This window comes from Cervus elaphus, chromosome 27 (genome assembly GCF_910594005.1).
Source record: "Cervus elaphus chromosome 27, mCerEla1.1, whole genome shotgun sequence".
Taxonomy (NCBI): Eukaryota; Metazoa; Chordata; class Mammalia; order Artiodactyla; family Cervidae; genus Cervus; species Cervus elaphus.
This window is the reverse complement of record NC_057841.1, coordinates 38790112-38811873: the sequence shown is the minus strand read 5'-3', so window position 1 is coordinate 38811873 and position 21762 is coordinate 38790112. Positions and strand designations below refer to the sequence as shown.

General features: G+C 49.2%; 2 protein-coding genes and 1 non-coding gene across 4 annotated transcripts in view; 1 reads left to right on the top strand and 2 right to left on the bottom strand.

Annotated features, from left to right (window-relative positions):
* The window catches only part of ENOSF1 (enolase superfamily member 1), a 22215-nt gene extending 10925 nt beyond the window's left edge, over nt 1-11290 (top strand). For both annotated transcript variants that reach the window (XM_043889240.1, XM_043889241.1), the window contains 11 exons: nt 640-712; nt 820-858; nt 1267-1349; nt 2099-2133; nt 4727-4814; nt 6620-6754; nt 7476-7517; nt 8295-8424; nt 8675-8774; nt 9646-9727; nt 10384-11290. In XM_043889240.1, the coding sequence (XP_043745175.1) occupies nt 640-712; nt 820-858; nt 1267-1349; nt 2099-2133; nt 4727-4814; nt 6620-6754; nt 7476-7517; nt 8295-8424; nt 8675-8774; nt 9646-9727; nt 10384-10485 (909 nt within the window). In that variant the 3' untranslated portion in view covers nt 10486-11290. The remainder of the gene's footprint in view (nt 1-639; nt 713-819; nt 859-1266; nt 1350-2098; nt 2134-4726; nt 4815-6619; nt 6755-7475; nt 7518-8294; nt 8425-8674; nt 8775-9645; nt 9728-10383) is intronic.
* TYMS (thymidylate synthetase) lies at nt 11228-21762 on the bottom strand. The gene is made up of 7 exons (XM_043889242.1): nt 21445-21762; nt 18985-19058; nt 16753-16927; nt 15283-15384; nt 14387-14562; nt 13947-14018; nt 11228-11937 (listed from the first exon to the last, which is right to left on the bottom strand). Exons 1-7 carry the CDS (start codon nt 21653-21655, stop codon nt 11800-11802), a joined length of 948 nt encoding a protein of 315 aa, XP_043745177.1. The 5' UTR covers nt 21656-21762; the 3' UTR covers nt 11228-11799.
* LOC122685079 lies at nt 11686-11777 on the bottom strand. The gene has a single exon (XR_006338251.1). It is a non-coding gene; the product is annotated as a small nucleolar RNA SNORD116 (small nucleolar RNA).

Here is a 21762-nt window from a genome sequence, read left to right as displayed (position 1 = left end):
GTTAACAAGGGCCCTTATTATTAGGCCTCATAATTAAGGAGAAACAAAGAACCGTGGCCTTGAAGATTGTTGGAGGAAAGTGGAAAGGCTGTCGCATCATTTCTAACATGGTTGCAGCTGGCATGGGGGCATCATCTGAAGGAAAGGGCATGGACCTCTTGGGCCACCTGCAGGCTCTAGGCTGGCCTCTCCAGGGAGGTGCTGGAGGTGGCCCCCAGAATTAAATGATCTGACGACCACTAGGAGGTAACTGAGATTGCCCCGCTGTGGAGTTTTCATTCTTATGGATCCTGTTCCCTGTTTCAAAGCCAGTGGTCTTAAATGAAGCAGAATCTCCATGTTCAAAGGGCTTTGATGACAGTGAAGGGTCACAGTGGCGTAGGTACTGTTGGTCATGGTACAACCTGCTTCCCAACAGACTGACTTAGATTGGTGGGGGGAGGTCTCAGCCAGAGGCCTGACTGAGAGTGTGGGCCTCTCCAGGGAGGCCAAAGCCCTGAGGGCAGGGTGGGAGGAGGAGGGAGCCCAGAGGTCCTTTCCTGGACAGAATGAGCCCAGGCTGAGCGTAAGCAGATTCTTAGAACCGAGATCCACTTGTAGACTGACGGGGGCCTTTGCATCCTGCCTTCTCGCCGCCAGGACCCCCGGACGCTGGTGTCCTGCATCGATTTCAGGTACATCACTGACGTCCTGACGGAGGAGGAGGCCTGCGGTGAGTCATCCCCGCGCGCCGGGAGCTTCCTGGTCCATTCTGACTGGCAGCCACCAGGCCTAGAGCCTCATTGTCTAAAAGACTATGATGCTTTTTATTTTTTCCAGAAATTCTGCGGCAAAGTCAAGTCGGGAAAAAAGAGCGAGGTGGGTTGTGAGGAAATTCCCTCATTATTTTTGCTCTCGTTGTGCACCTCTGCAGGTCCCTGCCCTTGGGGGCTCACATCACGTGCCCTGCTCCATCCCCTGCAGACAGATGGTTGGGTACAGATGCAGCAGCCTCCAGGGGTGACCTCTTAGGTCAGAGTTCACCTCGGCCACTGCCAGGAGCAGGGCTGGCTTTAGGGTCACACCGAACGACAGGGGAAGGCTTGGCCAGCAGGGCCTCCTGGAGGGTAACCAGGCCCCGGTGTGACATGCTCGGGGCTGGGGGATGCGGATGAACAGGGCAGGCAGAATAGCTGGATTCTCTGCAGGCAGCACTTCAGCCCCAGATGATTCTAAAGCTGGAGGTCCCGCGGGTGCAAACTGTTGAAGGTAGTTTTGTTTCCGCAGAGGAGCAAATGCTGGCACATGGCTACCCCGCCTACACCACGTCATGCGCCTGGCTGGGCTACCCTGATGCCACGCTGAAGCAGGTGGGCCTCGGAACCGGCTTCTGTAGACAGCAGGAGATGTGACATTTGCCTCTTGGCCTTCCTGAATTGTTGTGGGTTCCAGGCCTCATCCTGGATACGTGGACACATTCCACGTAAAAGGAGAGGTGTTTCCCTTGTGAACGTGGGACTCTGTAGCCTGGCGAGCCCACCTCGACTCTGGACGGGGAAGCTGGCCCCGGGCAGAGGCAGCAGTGTAACCTTGTATAACATGACCCCTGAGCGTGCTCTGCCTTGGTTTCCTCACTGCAAGGTGGGAAATGATAGCTATCTCAGGGGTGGTTTTGACGATTCCGATGAATGCTGTCCTGTGTGATGCTCAAGGACGAGAGGTGGCCCATGGCTGCATCACTCCCCTTTCTCATCACCCTGCAATCACCTGCAGCTGACAGAGAAGGGGGACTAGCTTCTGACTGTTACTCTTTCACCGGCTCGGTCTGTGGACGCTACAGACTATCCCAGCTTTAAAAAGAGGGACAGAGACGCTCCATTCCCCCACCAGGGATGTTGTGACAATGAATGAAGTGGTTCCCATAGAGATGAGGAAGGAAAGTCACCAAACAGCCTTGCTCTGTTGGCTAAGCTGTTTGTGCTCTGAATTTCAACAACACATGGTTGTTCTTCTGGTTCATGGTGCGGCCGTAGCATTTGTGAAGCCGAGTCAGAGATGACTGAGATGCCGCTGGGACCAGGGAGGGTATATATTGATGGCTCTGCTCCTTTCCCCACAGCTCTGCAGCGAGGCACTGAAGGACGGCTGGACCAGGTAACTCATTTGGGTGATCGTGAACTTGACTCTGCAGTTGGCAAGTGAGGCCGGTTGTGGAGAGGAGCCAGGAGCCAAGGGCACCAAGGAGGTCAGGATTAGCCAGGAGCAGCCTGGCATGTTGGGACTCAGAAGTTTCATCTGAGGCCCTTTGTCCAAAGATAAGATATGAGCCTAGTTAAAATCCTGGAACGTCAGAGTCAAAAGAGATCACTGATTTCCAGCTTTATCTAAAAACGAGTCTAGTTAGAATCCTGGCACATCAGAGTGAAATGAGATCATTGATTTCAAGCACTGATCCAGAATAGAAAGTCACTCTTTACTGCAGTACCAAGCATTGATTCAGCTTCTGTGTGAAAACCTCCAGACGCACTGAGCTTGGTAGGGCATTTGTGTGTAGTTGAAGGGCTCTGAGTGTTAGAAGAGCTTCGATGTAATGAACCCTGGACTCCCTCATACCTTCCAGCCACTGGTCCCAATGATTCTCCTCTGAATTCTCCCAAGAGCCAAGCTCCTCCTCTTCCCCAGGCCGCCACCTCTCCAGGCTATCCCTCTGCACTTCTCGTCTGTCCTGCTCTGTGGTTACGGACCCCTGGGCATCCTGGGGTTTCCTCTGGGTTAGCTGTGGCTGTCCGTGGCCACTGCGAGTCACGGTGGACGGTGTGCCTGTGACACGTCACTTGGATTTCTGCATGAGTCTGGCCACCTGCCTCCTGCTGCTCCGAGAGTGGTCTGTGGAGCAGGAGCGCCCCCCAGCCCCGCTGCAGCTGTGGTAGATTAAGAAAATTATGTGTGTAGGTTGCTTGATGAATGATAAGGACTAAAAAAAGTCTCCAATTAACCTAAAATGCAGAATCTTGAGCCTTAACCCAGACCTGCTGCATCAGAATCTGTATTTTTTGTGTGACCTAAAAAAAAATTTCACCGGAGTGTAGTTGGTTTACAAAGTTGTTAGTTTCAGGCATACAGCAAAGTGAATCAGTTACACATACACGTATATCCACTTTGTTTGGGGTTCTTTTCCTATGTAGACCATTACAGAATATTGAGTAGAGTTCCTTGTGCTATACAGGAGGCCCTTATTAGTTATGTTTTATAAATAGTACTGTGTATCTGTCAATCCCTATCTCCCAGTTTATCCCTCCCCCATCCCTTGGTAACCATGTTTTCTACATCCATGACTCTACTTCTGTTGTATAAATAAGTTCATTTGTAACTTCTTTTAGATTCCATTTATAAGTGATATATTTTTTTATCTGACTTCACTCAGGATAACGATCTCTAGGTGTATCCATGTGGCTTCAAATGGTAATTTTTCATTCTTTTCAGTGGCTGGGTAATACGCCATTGTATACATGTACTGTATACATTGTATACATGAGGACTTCCCTGGTGGCTCAGAGGGTAAAGCGTCTGCCTACAATGCGGGAGACCCGGGTTCAGTCCCTGGGTTGGGAAGATCTCCTGGAAAAGGAAATGGCAACCCACTCCACTATTCTTGCCTGGAAAAATCCCATGGATGGAGGAGCCTGGTGGGCTATAGTCCATGGGGTCGCAAAGAGTTGAACACGACTAAGCGACTTCACAGCATACATGTACCAAAAATCTGCATTTTAACAAGATCCCTGGGTGATTTGCATGCCCACAGAACATTAAGAGGCACTGAATTCCTGTTGATTCCTCAGCTAAATAAAGGGCTAGGGAAGTGAGAACTTGATGGAGGCAGCATGGGGCACTGAAAGATGCTTGGGATGCGGTGGATTTGGAATCAACATTGAGCCTTTTCCCCATTCCCTGTGAGTACCTGCTGTGTGATCATGGGGAAATTGCTCAGCCTCTCTGAACCTTCCTTTCTCTCTAAACTGGGAATAACAGATTTCATGGTTCTCCTCAAAGTTGCTGTTTCTGAAAAGGACCAGCACAGCTGGGGTTGGCAGCAGGCGCTCATAAGTGCCAGCACCTTTCCTCCCTCTGAGTAGCTGGGAGAGGCTGACTCAGTGACCACTGGGGGTCAGAGAAAGCCCAGGAGAGATCTCTTTGGCCCTTGAGCTCAGAAAGTCTGCTTGGGGCTTCCGCCCAGGATGGAAAGGTCGTCTTCAGTGTTTGATGCTGAGTGCAGAGGATGTAAGAGGGGCTTTTTGTTGGCACACAGGGTGGGCATAGTGGAATGTAGGGGACCTCGGGCCATCCAGGCTCCAGAGCAGCAGGCTGATGCCCGTGAGCAGGACAGAGCCCGGTGAGCGAGGGGAGAGGAGGCCGGCTCACCCGCCACATCTGACCATGCCTCTTTTGTTCTTAATTCCCTTCCATGGCACAGCAAAAACCCATCATGTTATTAAAGTTCTAGTGCTCTGTCCACTCTTGGACTTGAGGTCAGCAGGTCATTTAGAGTTATTGCCCTGATACTGAGTAAAGAGAGATGCTTACAGGGTTATTTTTGAGTGGCTTGTCTCAACACTGATTGGGAAAGGGCAAGAGTTTACTGGAAGACAGGACCTGTTAATTACTGAAACAGTCACTTCTGCAGAAAATCCAAAAGTCTTCACTGAGTCAGTGAACAGTTCTAAATTATGAAATGAAATTTATGTTACAGGTTTAAGGTAAAAGTTGGTGCCGATCTCCAGGATGACATCCGTAGATGCCGACTCATCAGAAACATGATTGGACCTGAGAAGACACTGGTAAGTACCCTCCCTGGCCGCTGAGAAGCAAGCAGCCTCTTATGAGGCCTCTGCTAAGTCGCTTCAGTCATGTCCAGCTCTTTGCAACCCCGTGGACTGAAGCCCATCAGGCTCCTCTGTCCATGGGATTCTCTAGGCAAGAATACTGGAGTGGGTTGCCATTTCCTTCTCCAGGGGATCTTGCCAACCCAGGGATCGAACCCACATCTCTTATATCTCCTGCACTGGCAGGCAGCTTCTTTACCACTAGTGCCGCCTGGGAAGCCTCTGGCTGGGGCCAAAACATGAGCTGCTTCAGGCAAGGATTAAAGAACATTGGGGATTTTAACACTGTAGGTCAGAGGTACAGCTTTGAGGTCTTGGAGTAGGCAAATCTTAAAAAAAGCTGAACACCAACAAACACAAGTGGTGGGGGGGTAGTTTTTAACGGTTTTATTCTGCAGAACCGTTCAATAAGATCAATTCAGAGATCATTGCTTTGTGCTAGTGTGGCTGTGCCTGAGCAAACAGGTCTCCCATTGGTGCCGCAGCATGTCAATCATATAACCTCTTAACAGATCCACCCGGCTGCCCTTGGGTAGGTGGGCTTCAGGGAGCCACTGCTCAAGAATCTGGAACTTTTGCTGAGATAAATGTTAATGACCAGCCACTCCTGTGTATTTTTATTATGTTTCTTATTACGTGTAAAATATTTTCCTAAAAGAAGGTCACAATAAGATAGTTTTAAATTGTTTTGGAAGCATGTTTCATATATTAAAATAGAAGTTTCAGTCCTTGACCTAGGATCAAAAGCCCCATTATTTGTATATGAATTAACACCACTTTTGTCTTCTGAGGTCATCCTCATCTAAATAATTTATGACACAGATCGATTCTGGGTGTACCACTCAGCACGTTCTACCAGAGAAATCCGTCTCTGGGTCTGATTTGGCCAAGCATGAGGATGTCAGAGACAGACAGGCCCTTTCTTACCTCTGCACACTCAGCACCTGGCTTCCAGAGGCCCAGACTTGAAATCATCATTTACTTGACTTATTGCAAGTTACTCCTTTGCATGTCAGCTTTCCTGTCTGTAGGATGGGTTAATATGAACTGCCTCATAAGAGTTATTATGACATTAAATGGGACAGGATCCGTAAAATGCCTGGTGCAGTAGGTGCTTAATTAATGATACAGTTTGGGTTATTTATTATCATGCTAGCAGAGTAGACAATAGCCAGTAAGAGACCATTGAGAACAAACTCAGCGTTAACTGTGAGTGATTCAGAATGTGATGAAACAGTTCCTACAAACTATGAACCTTGCAAGACAAATGTATTTTGGTGGTTTCTAAATGCAGGTTGGGCTTCCCAGGTAGCAAAGTGGTAAAGAATCTGCCTGCCAATGCAGGAGACATGGGTTCAATCCTTGGCTCAGGAAGATCCCCTGGAGGAAATGGCAACCACTCCTGTATTCTTGCCTGGGAAATCCCATGAACAGAGGAGCCCTGGTGGGCTACGTGGGGTCACAGGGTCAGACACGACTGAGCATACATGCACAAATGCAGATCAGGCTGGAGCTTCAGAGCCAGCCAGCACTCTGGGCCCAGCCCAGGGCACTTCTGGACCTCACAGCAGCTCCCTGAGTGATGCCATCTCCGAGACAGCGTGTCGGGCTCATCTCAGCGGCCCCCTTTGTTCGGTTGCGTGCTGGGCCCCATAGTCGTGATGCCGAGTGACCGCGAGTAACAGACAGCACTTCCTCCCTGGAAGTGCTGGGTCAGCAGTGGGCAGGCCTCCCCTCGAAGGGTCTCTTTCCCCTTTCAGATGATGGACGCCAACCAGCGCTGGGACGTGCCCGAGGCCGTGGAGTGGATGACAAAGCTGGCCGAGTTCAAGCCGCTGTGGATTGAGGAGCCCACCTCCCCTGACGACATTCTGGGACACGCCACCATTTCCAAGGTAGAGAAACTGCTGCTGCCAGAGCGGTGGTCTCAGACCCTAGGATTCCTGGGCTTGTTTCCTCTCGCACTGCTATTTATCCTAGAGAGAGTAATCACTAAAAGTTGAAAGGCTACCAGCAACCCAGAGGTCACCAGGCCTGATTCCTGTACTTTGTAAACACCGAAATCTGACTGAAGTTCAGATCTTTTACTCACGCAGACTGAAACAAGCAGAGGCTCCTCTGGCTGATTCACAAGCGGAGGTATGCTAAGGCCAAGGCCAGGCAGACCCATAGACGGCTGCCCCTGTTTCCCCTAGAGCCCTTGGTCCAGGGCACTTCCTGGTTGAACCAGGGCAGATCCACCTGGACTGGGGGCCCTCTTGGCTTCTCTCCCCTTCAGGTGTCAGAACGCAGTGCATGAGAATATGTGAGAAACAATCTATGTCTCGGGGAGTCTCCCATTAGCCTTCACAGTACTATGAAGCCAAATGCCAGGGGGTCACTTACAAGGAAGGAGTTGGGGGAGAGGAACCAGCTGTGGGCTGTGAACCTGTGATGCCATCAGACCCAGGTGGTCCAGGGCCCCCCTTTTGCGGCACCTAAAACTTCACACGGCTCCGAAGCAAGGCTCTTTCCTTCTTCAGCTCTAAATAGCTGAAGAGTCCAAAAATATTTTCAAACATTAGGAGTGTCAGTTCAAAAACAGGAAAATGACAACAGGTTGCCTTGCATTCACAGGCGCTGGCCCCCCTGGGCATCGGCGTGGCCACAGGAGAACAGGTAGGAGAGATCTCCTTGGGGTGGCACACGCTGGCACCGCCCGTAGACACTGCACACGAGGCTACGCCACCTGTGTCCTGCAGTGGGAGGTTTTCTTCATCTTAGAAATGGGCTTACTTTACAGCAAGACATGGGCAAGAGTTTGTAGATTCTTCGACAATTCCTGTGACTCTGGTCACTGATCTTTTTCAAAGCGTCTCATTGGAATTTACAAGGCAGCAACTTAAAGCTGCAGGGGGGGTAGCAGGCACCGATTGATTTAAGAAAGTCCGCCTTGAAACTACTTAAACACACTGCGTTCCCATTCCGTGCACCTGCCGGAGCCGCGGCAGACTGCGCGCGTGAGCGGCGCTGTGCGGGGGTGGGCTCTCGGCTCTCCTGGCCGAGGAGCAGCGCTCTTCTGCCCTGGCTGTTCTGTCGCCCGGGTCACCTGCTCGCCACGATGCTGCTTCTCCCACTTACCAGTGCCTGCGGTGGTCACGCCCTGATCGATGGTCTTTTATGTGACACACAGGAGGCAGACACACATAGTCTTACGGTCTTTTACGCGAGACACACACACATACTTACTTCTGCCAGCAGACTTGTAATGAAGTGAGCAGGAGGTCCCCTCCTGCCTGTCAGGGCTCGCCTCACGCCCAGTGAGGACGAAGAATGCAAACAGTCCAGGCTCCCAGGAGGCCACTGCTGAGTGACTTGGAGTGGGCGCGGTGCCAGGTTCATAGACCCTGAAGGCGAGGGCCGACCCTCCTGTTGGTGTTTTAATTCTCTTTCCAGTGCCACAACAGAGTGATATTTAAGCAACTCCTGCAGGCGAAAGCCCTGAAGTTTCTGCAGATCGACAGCTGCAGGCTGGGAAGTGTCAACGAGAACCTCTCGGTGTTGCTGATGGCCAAGAAGTTTGAAAGTAAGGGTGCCATGGGGCCATGGACCAGGCACCATCTCCCCACACATCACATACCCTGCTTCCCTCTGGAGTTGCCATGCTGACTTGCCATGCTGACTCAAGCTTCATCAGGGAATCTTTGATGATTTTCAGTCCTAAATATTAATGATATAATCACCTGCAGACACTAAGAAAAGCCAGATTCCCCCTTCACACCTCCCCCTCTGCGCTCCTTGGCACTCAGCAGCAGCCTGTCTGCCCCTCTATCTAGTTCCTGTGTGCCCGCACGCGGGGGGAGTCGGCCTCTGTGAACTGGTGCAGCATCTGATCATGTTTGACTTCATCTCTGTCTCTGCAAGCCTCCAAGACAGGTCAGTGATGCGCCGCTACCGTCAGTACTGCCTCTTGGTCCGACAGGACCCTGGCCACGGGCACATCCTAGGACTCAAAGGCAGTTCAGAGACCCACCACTAAATATGGTCTTCTTTCTTTTAGAGGGTGGTTTCCTGCTGGCTGTTTTCTAGGTACATAAGTTGGGGGGAGAAGGGGGGGGAGTTGCAACCAAATGCAAACCCGAAACCCAGCTCTTGTTTCTGACTTTGTAAAGCCTCGTTTTTATCACATATTCTCTGCCTCTGTCCAGTCTCTTCCCAACTCTGAAGTCTGCATCATCTGGCTGCATCTTTTAGTTCCATCTCATTTCTCAACATGCCCCAGATGAGCTTTAAACTAGGACAGTCTCCTTCCAGTCACCTGCAGACATACGGTTTTACTATGCTTTTCTTTCTTCCCAGAATTAAATATTGTACTTCAGACAGATCACTAGGAGGTAGTGAGAGCATGAAGACATGCCTGGGAAAGGTGAACATCAAGTTCAGGGCTGAGAAGTGGGACCTGGGAGGGTCTACGGGGACTTCTTCTATAAAGCAATGGTTGGTTCTTCAGCTGGGTTTTAATACACCTGAGAGATTTTAAACTCTAAAAACCACCACTCCTAGGGTTTTCTGCCTCCCCCATTTCAGTTCCGCAAAGCAGGACCAAGGAGGGGGGTGGGTTTCGACCAACCTTAAAAGGTCCTGCAGGTTTTGAGGGATGAGAAAAAGGCTGAAGGGTTTGCCTAGAAGCATAGGGTATCAGCCCCCCCTCAGCTGAGTCCCTCTCTCTGAGTGGAGCTAGCCCTCTGCCCAGCAGCCTATCTAACTGAAGGCATTGTTTTACTCCAACCTGACTCTGTCCTCCCAGGATGTGTGAATACGTCGACCACCTGCATGAGCATTTCAAGTATCCTGTGTTGATTAGGAAGGCTTCCTACATGCCTCCAAAGGTGAGCCTGCGGTGCTCCAACCGCCGCCGCCCGCCCCCCCCCCCCCCCCCCCCCCCCCGCCCCGCCAAGCTTCCTCAGGAGGTCTGCCAGCCCTGCCCTACTGTTCTGGAGAGCTAGACCCCAGGCACAAAGCTTGGTCTTCTCTGAGTCTGTTTTCATTATCTAGAAATATGGTTTTTTAGTTAGTCTTAAGTCCCCAGGCCCAAGATCAGGGTTTGGGGTGAAATGGCCCCTGACAAGGCTTCTCTCCCAGCAGCCTTTCCCCACTAGCTGGACCTGAAAACAGCACTCCTTGCTCCCCACCCCCGGCAACAAAACTAAAAACCAGGCACCATCTAGCAAGTTAGCAAAAGGTTTTGACTGCACCTATTTTTTAAAATCTGCTCCACTGACCCTCCTGTTCAAGAGATCAGGGCTCATTTTCACCAGCAGAGGTGGAACTAACAAAGGAAGTGTGATTAGTTAACTAACCCTGAGAAGTAGCAGGGTACCTCTCCCCCATTTCAAACAACCAGCAAACTTACTTTTAAAAATGTTAATTCAGCCAGTTGCCTCTGGCGGAGACTTAAAAGCATTTCTTAGAGCAGCAGAAATAAGTAAAATAAATGACTTTTGTTCTGGGAGGTTATTAACAACTCCATTTTTGACTTTGATAGGATGCTGGCTATTCAACAGAAATGAAGGAGGACTCGGTAAAGAGACACCGCTATCCAGATGGTGAAGTCTGGAAGAAGCTCCTAACTGCTCAAGGGAATTAAGCGCTCAGCTCTGACACGTTTTGCTTTAAGTGAAAAGGCTTACGATTTCTTGGGTCTGGTTTTACAAAAATAGAAGAAAAAAAAAAGTCATCCTACCAATCAAGACAAGTTCAGCTAAAAGTCATACTAACCTCAGGGATCAGCTTAGTCATCATTATTACTTGATTCTTTTAGCAGAAAAAATTCTCCTGTGCAGTATTTAAACAAAAATAGCTCCAGTTAATTCAAAGTACAGGAAGATGTTCTTAAATTTTCCATCACACGTGTTACCTAGACATTGAGTTGTACTTTGAAAACCAGCAGCATGCTGGAATACCTCCTTAATCTTTTTAAAAACACACTTGTCATAAATTAGTGTAACACAAACACTGCTGCAGCACTGTGCAGTATCTGCTCTGCAACAAAAGTTAAAAAATCACTGATAGCCCTGAGGGGGTTTAGCGTCTTTTGCTCATTAGAGCCTAGTAGAGAATTCACACTGTGCTGAAGCTAATGAGGGTAAAATGGTATCAGGCTGTTTTTATAACCCTTAAAGCCTTTATTCTAGATAATCATTGTTTTTTAATGATAAAGCCAGAATTAGATGAAACACAAAAAAATAGGGTGAACTAGAGCTTAGTCAGCATTTCTAAAATATACCCTATCTAAGCCACATCCAAACCAGAACACACAGCACATGTGTGTTTATTTAGGAGGGTTCAGTTAATCTACTTTAGGCAGGAACTACACAGATAAATGATAATAGAGTTTTAAAAAACATGAATGCAGAACATTTATTGTAGCAAAATAAAACTTTAAACATTCATAACCACACTAAGCATTAACATGACTGATGGGTGTTACCCAGCTTGCTCAGATTTGGGGAAATAGTTCTATATAATTCTTGAAATGCACTGACCATTTTCCTAAAACAGTATGAAACTTGAATTTATATAAATTATCTTTCCTGTCTATTCAAAATCACTACATGTACAGACACCCTCAGTGAGTCACCCAAACCCAAGACCTTTTATTACTATGAGAACAGCACAGCTCTTAGTTGCCAGTGGCAACATTCTTAAAAGTTAATGGATAAAAACCAGTAGATCACTAACAGGCTTTGACCTAGATCCTTCGCATTTGGAGCCAACTGAACTTTTACCTAGGTGTAAATATCCTTCAAACAACGCCTTTATTTTTTTTTTTTTTTGGCAACATGCTGGACCTCAGTTTTGATGAGGAGACGGTAGTGAGTTCTCACTCATTTTGTTCAGATTTCCAAGGAATGCATGAGAGGGTGTCGTCATCGATCCAAACAACACCTTTAAAAGCACTCTAGACAGCCATTTCCATTTTAATAGTCGGGTGAGGATTGTAGCCTTCAATCTGAAAGTCTTCAGCCTTGAAGTCATCAATTTTCTCAACTTTTCGAAGGATTTTGAGCTTGGGGAAAGGCCTTGGTTCTCGCTGAAGCTAAAAACAACATAAGACCATCATTTTACCAGATCCATACGCCCTGCTTTAATTTTTGCTCCCCATGTCCCTTCATGAAACAAACCACAGTATTTTACCAGGAAAGTATCCTTTTGCAGGAGTGACATACTGAAGATACCTCGTCCCTCGTTCCTCAATGCTGCTGACCCATTCTCTCACCCCCGTGGAGAGTGAAGGGTGATCAGTGGATCACATGGGGTCAGGAGCCTTGGTGGTTCACTGGCTTTAAGTTCTTAAATTTGTTAAAAACAGGGCAGGGTTTTTTACTTTAAGAAGTAGTTACAGGATGTTTCCTTGAGTCCCATGATGCCTAGCCCAACTGTCCCTGGCAGAAAGGACAAGGAAAGAGGACATGTGTTGACAGCTAACAGGGATGAAGCCAGGACTCCTGGGCCGGACACACAGCAGCAATGGACGTGGACACAGGGCATGCCCTCCTCCTCCGTCAGCACAACCGCAGTATCCGGATGAACCCTGGGGTCACGCTCTCCCAGATCTAACCAGAAGGGGTTAAAAGGTTTCCAGTTCAAGTTTTTTTCCTTTGGAGTTCATTAAGCACAGACACTCCTTTTTTTAAATTGCCACTTAAATCACCCTTTGCTGAAAATAAACTGGCTTAAAGGCTTAATAAGACACAACACCATAAAACTCCTAGAAGAGAACACAGGTGAAATATTCTGATATAAATCATACCAATGTTTTCTTATGTCTCCCAAAGCAATAGAAATAAAAATAAATAAAGGGGACCTAATCTAACTTACAAGCTTTTGCACAGATTGTAAAATGTGCAAAAGGAAACCATAAACAAAAGACAATCTACAGAAAATATTTGTAAACAATGCAACTGACAACGGCTTAATTTCCAAAATATACAAACAGCTCTGTAATACACTCAACAACAAGAAAAACCCAACTTCAAAATGGGCAGATGACCTAAAGAGAGAGCTCTCCAAAGAAGATACAGAGATGGCCCACAGGCACATGAAACAATATTCAACATCAATAATTAGAGAAATGCAAATAAAAGCCACAATTAGGTACCACCTCACACCTGTCAAAATGGCCATCATTAAAAAGTATAACGAATGCTGGAGAGGGTGTGGAGAAAAGGGAATCTTTCTGTACTATTGGTGGGAATGTAAACAGATGCAGCCACTGATGAAAACAGTAGGAAAAGTTCCTCAGGAAACCAAAAATAGAATTACCATATGACCCAGCAATTCTACTCCCGGGCATATATCTAGACAAAACTGTAATTCAAGGATACATGCACCCCTGTATTCACAGCAGCACTATTCACAATAGCCAAGACAAGGCAACAACCTGAACATCCACCGACGAATGGATAAAGATCAGGTTTGTGTATATGTACATATCTGCACACACGTATATATACAGATTTATATATACACACACACCTACATACAGAACTGAATACTACTCAGCCATAAAAAAGAATGAAATGCCACTAGCAGCTACATGGATTGACCCAGAGATCATACTAAGCAAAGTCAGAAGGACAAATACCATATGATGTCACTTAGGTGAGGGATCTAACATATGATACAAATGAACCTATCCCTGAAACAGAAACGGGATCATGGACAGAGACAGAATGGTGGCTGCCAAGGGGAAGGGGAGTGGGGGGCTGGGATTAGCAGATACAAACTGGTTTACATAAAATGGGTAAACAAGGGCCTACCGATTCACACAGGAGCTAGATTCAGTATCCCAGGACACACCGTAACGGGCAAGAATACGTACACGTGCAGTACCTCGCAGCACCTGTCACGTTCAGGGTCTGTGGCCACTGAGGCCCATCTGCCTGGTCCCTGCCTGTCCACCACCATCCACAAACCCGGAAGCCTGTCCTCTCAGCTCCATCAGAGCCTGGAGGAGAACATTTTTTACAGGAGGGACGCCTCCCACATGGACAAGGTCTCAAGAGAAGGTATCAAACCCCAAAGTACGACAGGTACATCTCTTACCTGAGTTTTCAGCGGCTCGATGTGATTCAGGTAAACGTGTGCATCTCCCAGAGTGTGTACAAAGTCACCTGGCTAAACCCCACAGAAGAAAGTGAAACTGTTAAGACTTTATTTTAGTTTGAGTTCCTTTACAACACATGATGTAAAAACACGTGAGCAGGCAGACATCCCAGAGCTCTTCACAAGGAAATTTAACCAGTGTCGCTTTTGAGGAAAGTTGATCCAAAGTCATAACAACCTATCCAATCCCACACGTTTATACAGAGCAAGGACAGAACTGCTCCAAGGAAGTCAGAGGGAGCAGTTCATTCATTTACACAGATCACATCTAAAAACTATAAAGAGCCGGAATTCTCAGCCATCAGTTCTCCCACGTGACAGGACCTCACAGCCCAGCGTTCTAGGCTGGTCCCCCCTCCACCCCACCCAGAGCAGCCCACCTTCAGGTCCGTGATGTGTGCGATCATGTAGGTGAGCAGGGCATAGCTGGCGATGTTGAAGGGCACACCCAGGCCCATGTCTCCTGACCGTTGGTACAACTGGCAGGACAGCTCCCCATTCACCACGTAAAACTGACAGAGGGCGTGGCACGGGGGGAGGGCCATGAGAGGGAGATCTGAGGGGCCAACACAGGGGAAAGTCAGGAGAGGAGGTGGTTTTTAAGGAACACAGCTCTAAGCAAAGCAAAAACCAGCAGAAGCCAGCTGTTACAGCAGAGATGGTGAGAAGAGCCACTGGGCCAGCAACCCCCACGAACCATTCCCACCCCAGGGATGGCATAAGGCCGACGGAGACCTGTCCATCACCGTGAGGCCTCTGTGGGTGCACACTGACTGTTGAGGCCACCCGCTCTCATCCGAGCTGAAATGAATCACTTGGGCCACCTCCATGGCACCAAGCCAGAAGTACAGGGGGAATGAATTCATTTGCAGGGACCATGAGAGACTGGTGACTCAGGCACACCCTCCTGTACTCAAATTGCTATCATTAATGCAAAAATTCCACTCAGGCTATTTACTACACCTCGGGAGAGCTTAGTTTTACAATTGTTTAAAAGGTTCATAATAGGTGGAAGTGATCTAAAATTCCAACTGTCCCAATTTAAAATGTTAAATTTTCATGTGTATTTTTATAATTAAAGCCCATAAACACAAATTAATTTCATCTGGGCCCAAGCTTGCTCTCTGGAAGTAGGTAAAAATGGGGCCACTTGGGACACGGCCAGGGTCACACGAGCAGCTATGCAGCCAGGGACAGTTCCCAGGACCACCTCCAACCCGGTGCCTCTGCTCAAGGCTCAGTTAGGACACAGAAGGATGGTTGGGGCGCCATCTACCTTTTGGATTCCAAGCACACAGGATGATTCTTCTGTCGTTAGGGTTGGTTTTGATTGTGTCGATCACTTTTTGCAGTTGATCTACTCCTTGACCTGAATAATCTGCAGAATTGGCAAAAACAAGAGACCACCACACATGTGAACCATGGCATCCTGGGAGAGGGCCCCAGGTCACCGAGCACACTGTCCTCCCCCCAGGGCCCCACCGGCCTAGTCACACGATATCCAGTGAACAGTACTGATGTCTCATACTTTGCTGGGTTATGTTGAGCCTGGGCTCCTAGGTCTGTCCTCTGGAGCTGTAAGAAGTGTATTTCTCCCTACTTAAGAGACTTAAATACTTGGTCATGGTGTCCCTCCTTCCCCTTCTCCTATCTCCTCCTTCATCCTCAACAATCAGTTTCTTCCAGCGGTCCCCACGGGGTATTGTGTCTGTACCATCAACTATTCTTGTCCCACTTCACTGCCAGGCAGGGCTGGATCTGCAGTAGAGTATTTCCTACCCTACATGGTCCAACAACAGATGATGAGGATTCCTTTTTGTCATCTAGATACTAGCTTTCCAACACTTCCACTGAAAACTACAATTTAACAGCTAAACAGCTACTGACCTGTAAACATCAGGAAACCTATTATATACCACCCTGTACTTTTCTCCCATGTCTGGTCTCTGAACTTGCCTCCTTCTGGAGTGAACTGGAAGCTGAGATGTGCAAAGCCTCCCACCTCTATGATTAAACATCTACTTGCTGGAGTCAGACTCCGTTTGAGTCCAGGAGTTTTGAATTTGGGGGAAGAAAGCCCTGTCACTATCACAGTTCCAGAAAAGATTTTTAAAAAGATGACCTCTAATGGAACAGTTCTGTATCTTGATTGTGCTGATGGCTACATAAATCTCCATGGGCTAAAACTGCACACAAATTTGCAAAGGTGGAGAGATCTATTAAGTGCTGTGGGTTTTACCAACATTAATTTATGTGAGAGGCAGTGCCACCCAGTGACAGAGGAGGGTGGGCATTCAGGAGTGAGATGTTTCGTCTCCACCCCAGCAGGGTGGGGAGGAGAGGGCAACCAAGACGGGTGCCGTCACATTAGCGCCACCGGCAGCATGCTGGGTGGTTTGGTCTTGAAAAGGGAGATCAAGGTGACCACAGGGCAGTCAGTCCCTGGGACTCATCCCAGATGAACTTCCAACCTGCCTCCAACACAGCGACCGAGCACCCACCAGGTCACTGTCTGCTGATGAACAAGGTACGGAATGTGCCCAGACCCACAAGTGCTGACCACCTGGTGTGTGACCCGACCCTCCCCCTGGATCCGAAGCAGCCCCTCACAAGGTCCAAGTTACATATCCACTTCCCCATCATCAGCTTCCTATCCCCGGGGCTTCACTTGCAGCCACAGAACAAACCCAGGCTGTGAGAAGCACTCAGGAAACCCAAGCCCCCCACCCCCACCCCAGCCCCTCACCTGAATCCATATCTTTGTATTCAGCCCCAAAATGCCTCCACTGGAAGCCATAAACTGGGCCTAAATCCCCTTCAGCTCTGTTGGAGAAGCCCAGGCTGTCAAGGAAGTCTCGAGACCCGTTGGCATCCCAAATTTTCACTCCCTTGGAAGACAGTTCCTTAGCGTTGGTGGATCCCTGTAAGAGACGCGGCATCGGGTGAATTCCAAGCCCACCACAAGTGGGCCTGTGCTGACAGACGGGGGCGGCACCTGACGGGCCCCATCACCAGGCAGGCTGGTCCCAGCCCAGACTTTCCAAAGACCCCCGGAGAGTCTGATCCTTCTTTGCAATCACTCCCTCAAATCTTTTTTCCTATTCTCCTCAACCAAGACTTCTAAACATCTCCCAAGTCCTTTCATTGCTCCCATCTAACCGTTCTGTTTCTTAACTAAATGTGTCCTGTGACTAAGTGTGACACCCCAGAATGAATCTACTCCACAATTGCAATGTGTTTGGTGTATCTTACACCTGTTATATAGGATGTTTCCACTGACAGGCCCGATCAGTATCAGCTTTTCTGTCAAATATGTCAGACATATATCCTTATAAGTACCACTATCAAGTTATGTTTATCAACAACCTGTACTTGCAAAGTTAAGGTGTGGGTTCTTGGCGGGTTTTTGTTTTTTTTCTTGGTGCCAAGTATAAGCTCTATGTTCCTCATGTATTTCTTCTCATTAGAGTTGGCCCATGTATCCTGATGGTGCATCCAGGTCAAGGCTCCATTTGGCCTTTGGGTAGGATGTGCTGTAACAGTTACAAGCAGGCCGTGAGGCCACACGCCTGGGCGCTAAGCCTGCTGTCTCCTCGCTTCTCCTCTGACCAGCTCCCTGAGCCCTCCAGCCTCAGTATCTGCACCCAAGAAAGAGCACAGTAGTAGCAATCACCACCCACATTACTGGGAGGAGAAGATAATACAAGCAAACGCTTGGCACTCAACAGATACAAACCAAGGCACAGACTGCATCTCCCCATCTTGCCCAAAGACCCCAGCTGAAGTGTAGGTACACCGACTCCTCTCCCTTGAGTCATCTGTGGAGTGACTATCAGAGGCGGGTCTGTTGTCTTCCTGGTGAGGACTCACTGGAATCCTGAACTCCAGCTTTATGATCAAACAAGCACATGACCTCTATTTCTGAGCATCTCAGTTCCTCCCTTTCTGTTGTTGAGTTTACTAATTTTATTTTCACTTCCAATGACTCATTTCATGACTCACTCATATTGCTTCAAAAGTCTCCCTCCCCATCCATTCAGCCTGGGCTCTAGCTTGTCTGCAAACATCCTCTTCTGAGATCTGTATCCAAACCTAAACCTTTTCTAAAATGCATTGAGGTCTTGGGCCTGCTTTGGCCCAAGACAATATAAGCCACAGAAGGAAGCCCAACCTCGAGCCCAGCCCAGAAGAGAGCCCATCTCTTTAGGCACCCTGTGAGCAGTGTTGGCCAGAGTCTCAGACCAGTGAGGGCAGATGAAAATGAGATGAAGGGGAGACCCAGGTGTGGCCGCTGCCACCATCACTGTGCTCAGCTTATTACTCAAGAGCCTCTTCTGGCTTACCCCCCAGGAAAGCATGGCTGGGATCTATATTCAGTGAGCAATCTCTGTGAGTGCCTACTGTGTGGCAGGCAGTGTTCCAGGGGATGCAACAGCAGACAAGAGAAATTCTCTGCCCTCATGGAGCTTATAGTACTTTTCTAAATGTCAAAAAAATTTTATTTTAAATAAAAAATTTTTTAAATGATAGTATTTTATTCATTTGTCTGCCTTCTCCCTTGAAGGGGATAAAGGAGGAAGACCTTATACATAAAATGAGGCTTGTCTAGAGAAAAAACAAAGGAGGGGTGGGAGTAATCATGGTTTTAGATCGGAGGCTAACTCTCTGAGTAGAGAGTTGAAGGTGAGGGTGCTACATGGGGGTGGGGACTCCACAGAGCAGGAGCGGTGAGTACCCAGCCCCATATGGGGATGTCCTGGTGTGCCTGAAAATCAGCAAGGAGGCCAGGGTGAGAGGAGCAGAGCGAGCCTGACTCTGGCTGAGGCCAGAGCTGAGCTAGAACTTTAAGGACCTTGAATAAAACAGGAGCCACTAACAACTTTAGGCCAAGGAGTGACATGATGCGCTTTCAAAAGGATTTTGCTGGTGCTGTACTGATTAACAGATTATTAACTTCCAATAGCAGCAACTTCTTTACCTTGATAAACCACAGCAACTCCTCCAAAACACCTTTCCAGAAAACACGTTTGGTTGTCAGCAGAGGAAATTCATCTGGAAAACAGTTTGTCATGTAATTTCAAGATGAGAAGACAGAACATGCCATCCAACTTTTTCTGTAAAAAGAGAGGACATGCCCCAGGACAGAAGGCCTGGGAAGTGACTGCAGAGGAGCTGGAAACCTGTGACTTCTGCCACGTGGGCACCTCTGGATCAGAGTGGGGTTCCCAAGGCTGCAGCCCCAAGTCAGTGACACACTTCAGGTGAGATCACCCTCCTGCGCCCCTCGACCACCAGACACAGGAATTTCACATAGAGAGATGGGGCGGGGCAGGCCGGGCGGGGAGGCCCATGTGGACAGGGAAAGAGCCAGCAGCCACTACCCAGTCAGTGCGAACCCTTCCCAGAGGTGTGAAGACAACACACAGAATGTGCCCTAGGACACAGCCCGAAGGCTGCTATTCCGCGATTATCCTGCCAGGGAGAACGGGCTCACCACCAGGTAACAGTAGATATTGCCCTGCCTAAAAGTGAATAGTTCTTAAATATGTGCAAAGAAAATTAACCTTTATTTATATATTTTTAAAACTTTCCTGTTTCCTTTTTGAACTTTTAATTTTGTATCCGGGTATAGCCAATGAACAATGTTGTGACAGTTGTTTCAGATGAACAGCAAAGGGATTCAGACATACACATGTCCATTCTCCCCAAGCCCCCCTCACATCCAGGCTGCTCTGTAACATATAACAGATCCTTGTTGGTTATCCATTTTATAGATTTATTTTTGACCACACCGAGAGGCATGAGGCATCCTAGTTCTCCCTATAATGGCTTGAACCCATGCCCCCTGCAGTGTATGGTGTCTTAAACACTGAGCCCCAGGGTTATTTTTTAACTGAACTAAAAATAGTTAACTGCTTAAACACCTGATATGCACAATTCTATCTGATCCTCAATACAATCCTGCTTGAGGCTCCATTATGATCTCCATTTTATAGGCACCACGAGGTGGTAAGTCTGCATCAAACAGCTGAGAAAAATGTAAAAGCTTATCTCTAAATTCAGTACCTATTCAGCCAACTGTACAGGTGATAGTCATGTAAGAAGGGCAGAGTCTTCAAGCACCTACATTGCCTCCATTTGGGGGATCATTTCCTCCATTTGGAGCACAAGGGGAAGCTGAAGATGGGCGAAGACAGTGCCCAAGTCTAAGCAGAGGGGCTGGAGTGAAAATGATGTCTGTGGCTCATGGGAGGCCACCATGCAGGAGCTGCAGGAAGGAGGATCCCTCTACTCAAGATAAAACTCCCCAGGCTGTCCAAGCGCATCTGGTCACTGCAGCTCCGGATTTTTCAGTCTCTGCAATGGGTGTGCGGCAGAGGGTTTCTACCCTGACCTGGGTGCACCTCTTCAACAGCTGTTCTCCCCACTCACAACCACCATCCACACCTGTTTCACGGACCTTTGTCTGAGGCCGACCCCGATCCCACCTCTTTGTCCCCTGAGAGCCTGGCACTAACAACTTCTAAGACACATTCTCCCCAGGAAAGTGAAAGTCGCTCAGTCGTGTCCGACTCTTTGAGACCCCATGGACTATATATACGGTCCATGGAACTCTCCAGGCCAGAATACAGGACTGGGTAACCGTTCCTTTCTCCAGGGTATCTTTCCAACCCAGGGATCGAACCCAGGGCTCCTACACTGCAGGCGGATTCTTCACCAGCTGAGCCACCAGCGAAGCAAATAAGGGAATTCCCTGGAGGTCCAGTGGTTAGGACTCTCGCTGCTGTGGCCCAGGTTCTAAGAACTCGCAAGCCTTGTGGCACGGTACTCCCTCGCGCCCCCCCCCCCCCCCCAAATTAATACGAACTCCTTGGATTCTCGCGTTTCTGTTTCAAGATTAGGGAGGAAAGCTGGCTCGCCGGACCAGATTGGGAGAACCATCACGAGCCCCAAGTTCCCGCCCCTGCTTCCCAGCGGGCTCTTCCCGCCGAGGCCCCGCCCACGTCATCTGTGGACTCCAATTTTTAAAAACAAAGCGGAACAGTCAGCGCGAGGGAAGAGGAGTGGCGGGAAAGGAGCCCTGCAGTCAATGCCTCGGTCAAGCGCGGGCAGATCCTCTCTCACCCTCTAGTCTAGGGCTAGCGCTGCAGATCCAAGCCCGCTTAGGGGAGACAGCATAACGCGGTGATTAAGAGCCAGAGGGCCTGCTTTTACCTCCCAGCTCTGCCGTCCAGTCCGTGTGACCTTATGCAAGTTCACGTCTCGAGTCCGAGCCAGTTTCGGCGTCTGTGAAGTGGGGCCAAAGCCACTCCCCTCAATCACACTGCAGAGGTTAGGGCTAAACGCCCGCCGCCGCGCCCGGCCTGTCCGCAGCGCTCTCCCCACCGCAGCGCCGCACGCACCGGGCCCGCCCGCCCCCGTGACGCGGCCGCCTCACCTCTCAGGTTGTACCGCGCCTGCATCCCGAACACCGACAGGGTGCCGGTGCCGGTGCGGTCATCCTTCCGGAAACCGCAGCGGAGGATGTGCTCGATCTGCCCCAGGTACTGCAGCTCCCCGTGCGGCGGCCGCGGCCGCGGCTCGGCGCCCTGCTCCTGCGCGGCGGGCGGCGACGGCGGGCGTGGCGGCTCGGAGCCGGCGGCTGGCATAGTTCTGGCCGCTGGCGCTGCGGCGAGGGCCGGACGGCAGCAGGTACGGCCTCCCAGCGCTATACAGGAGTGTATTTTCCCGCCACAGCGGAAGACTCCGCCCCTTC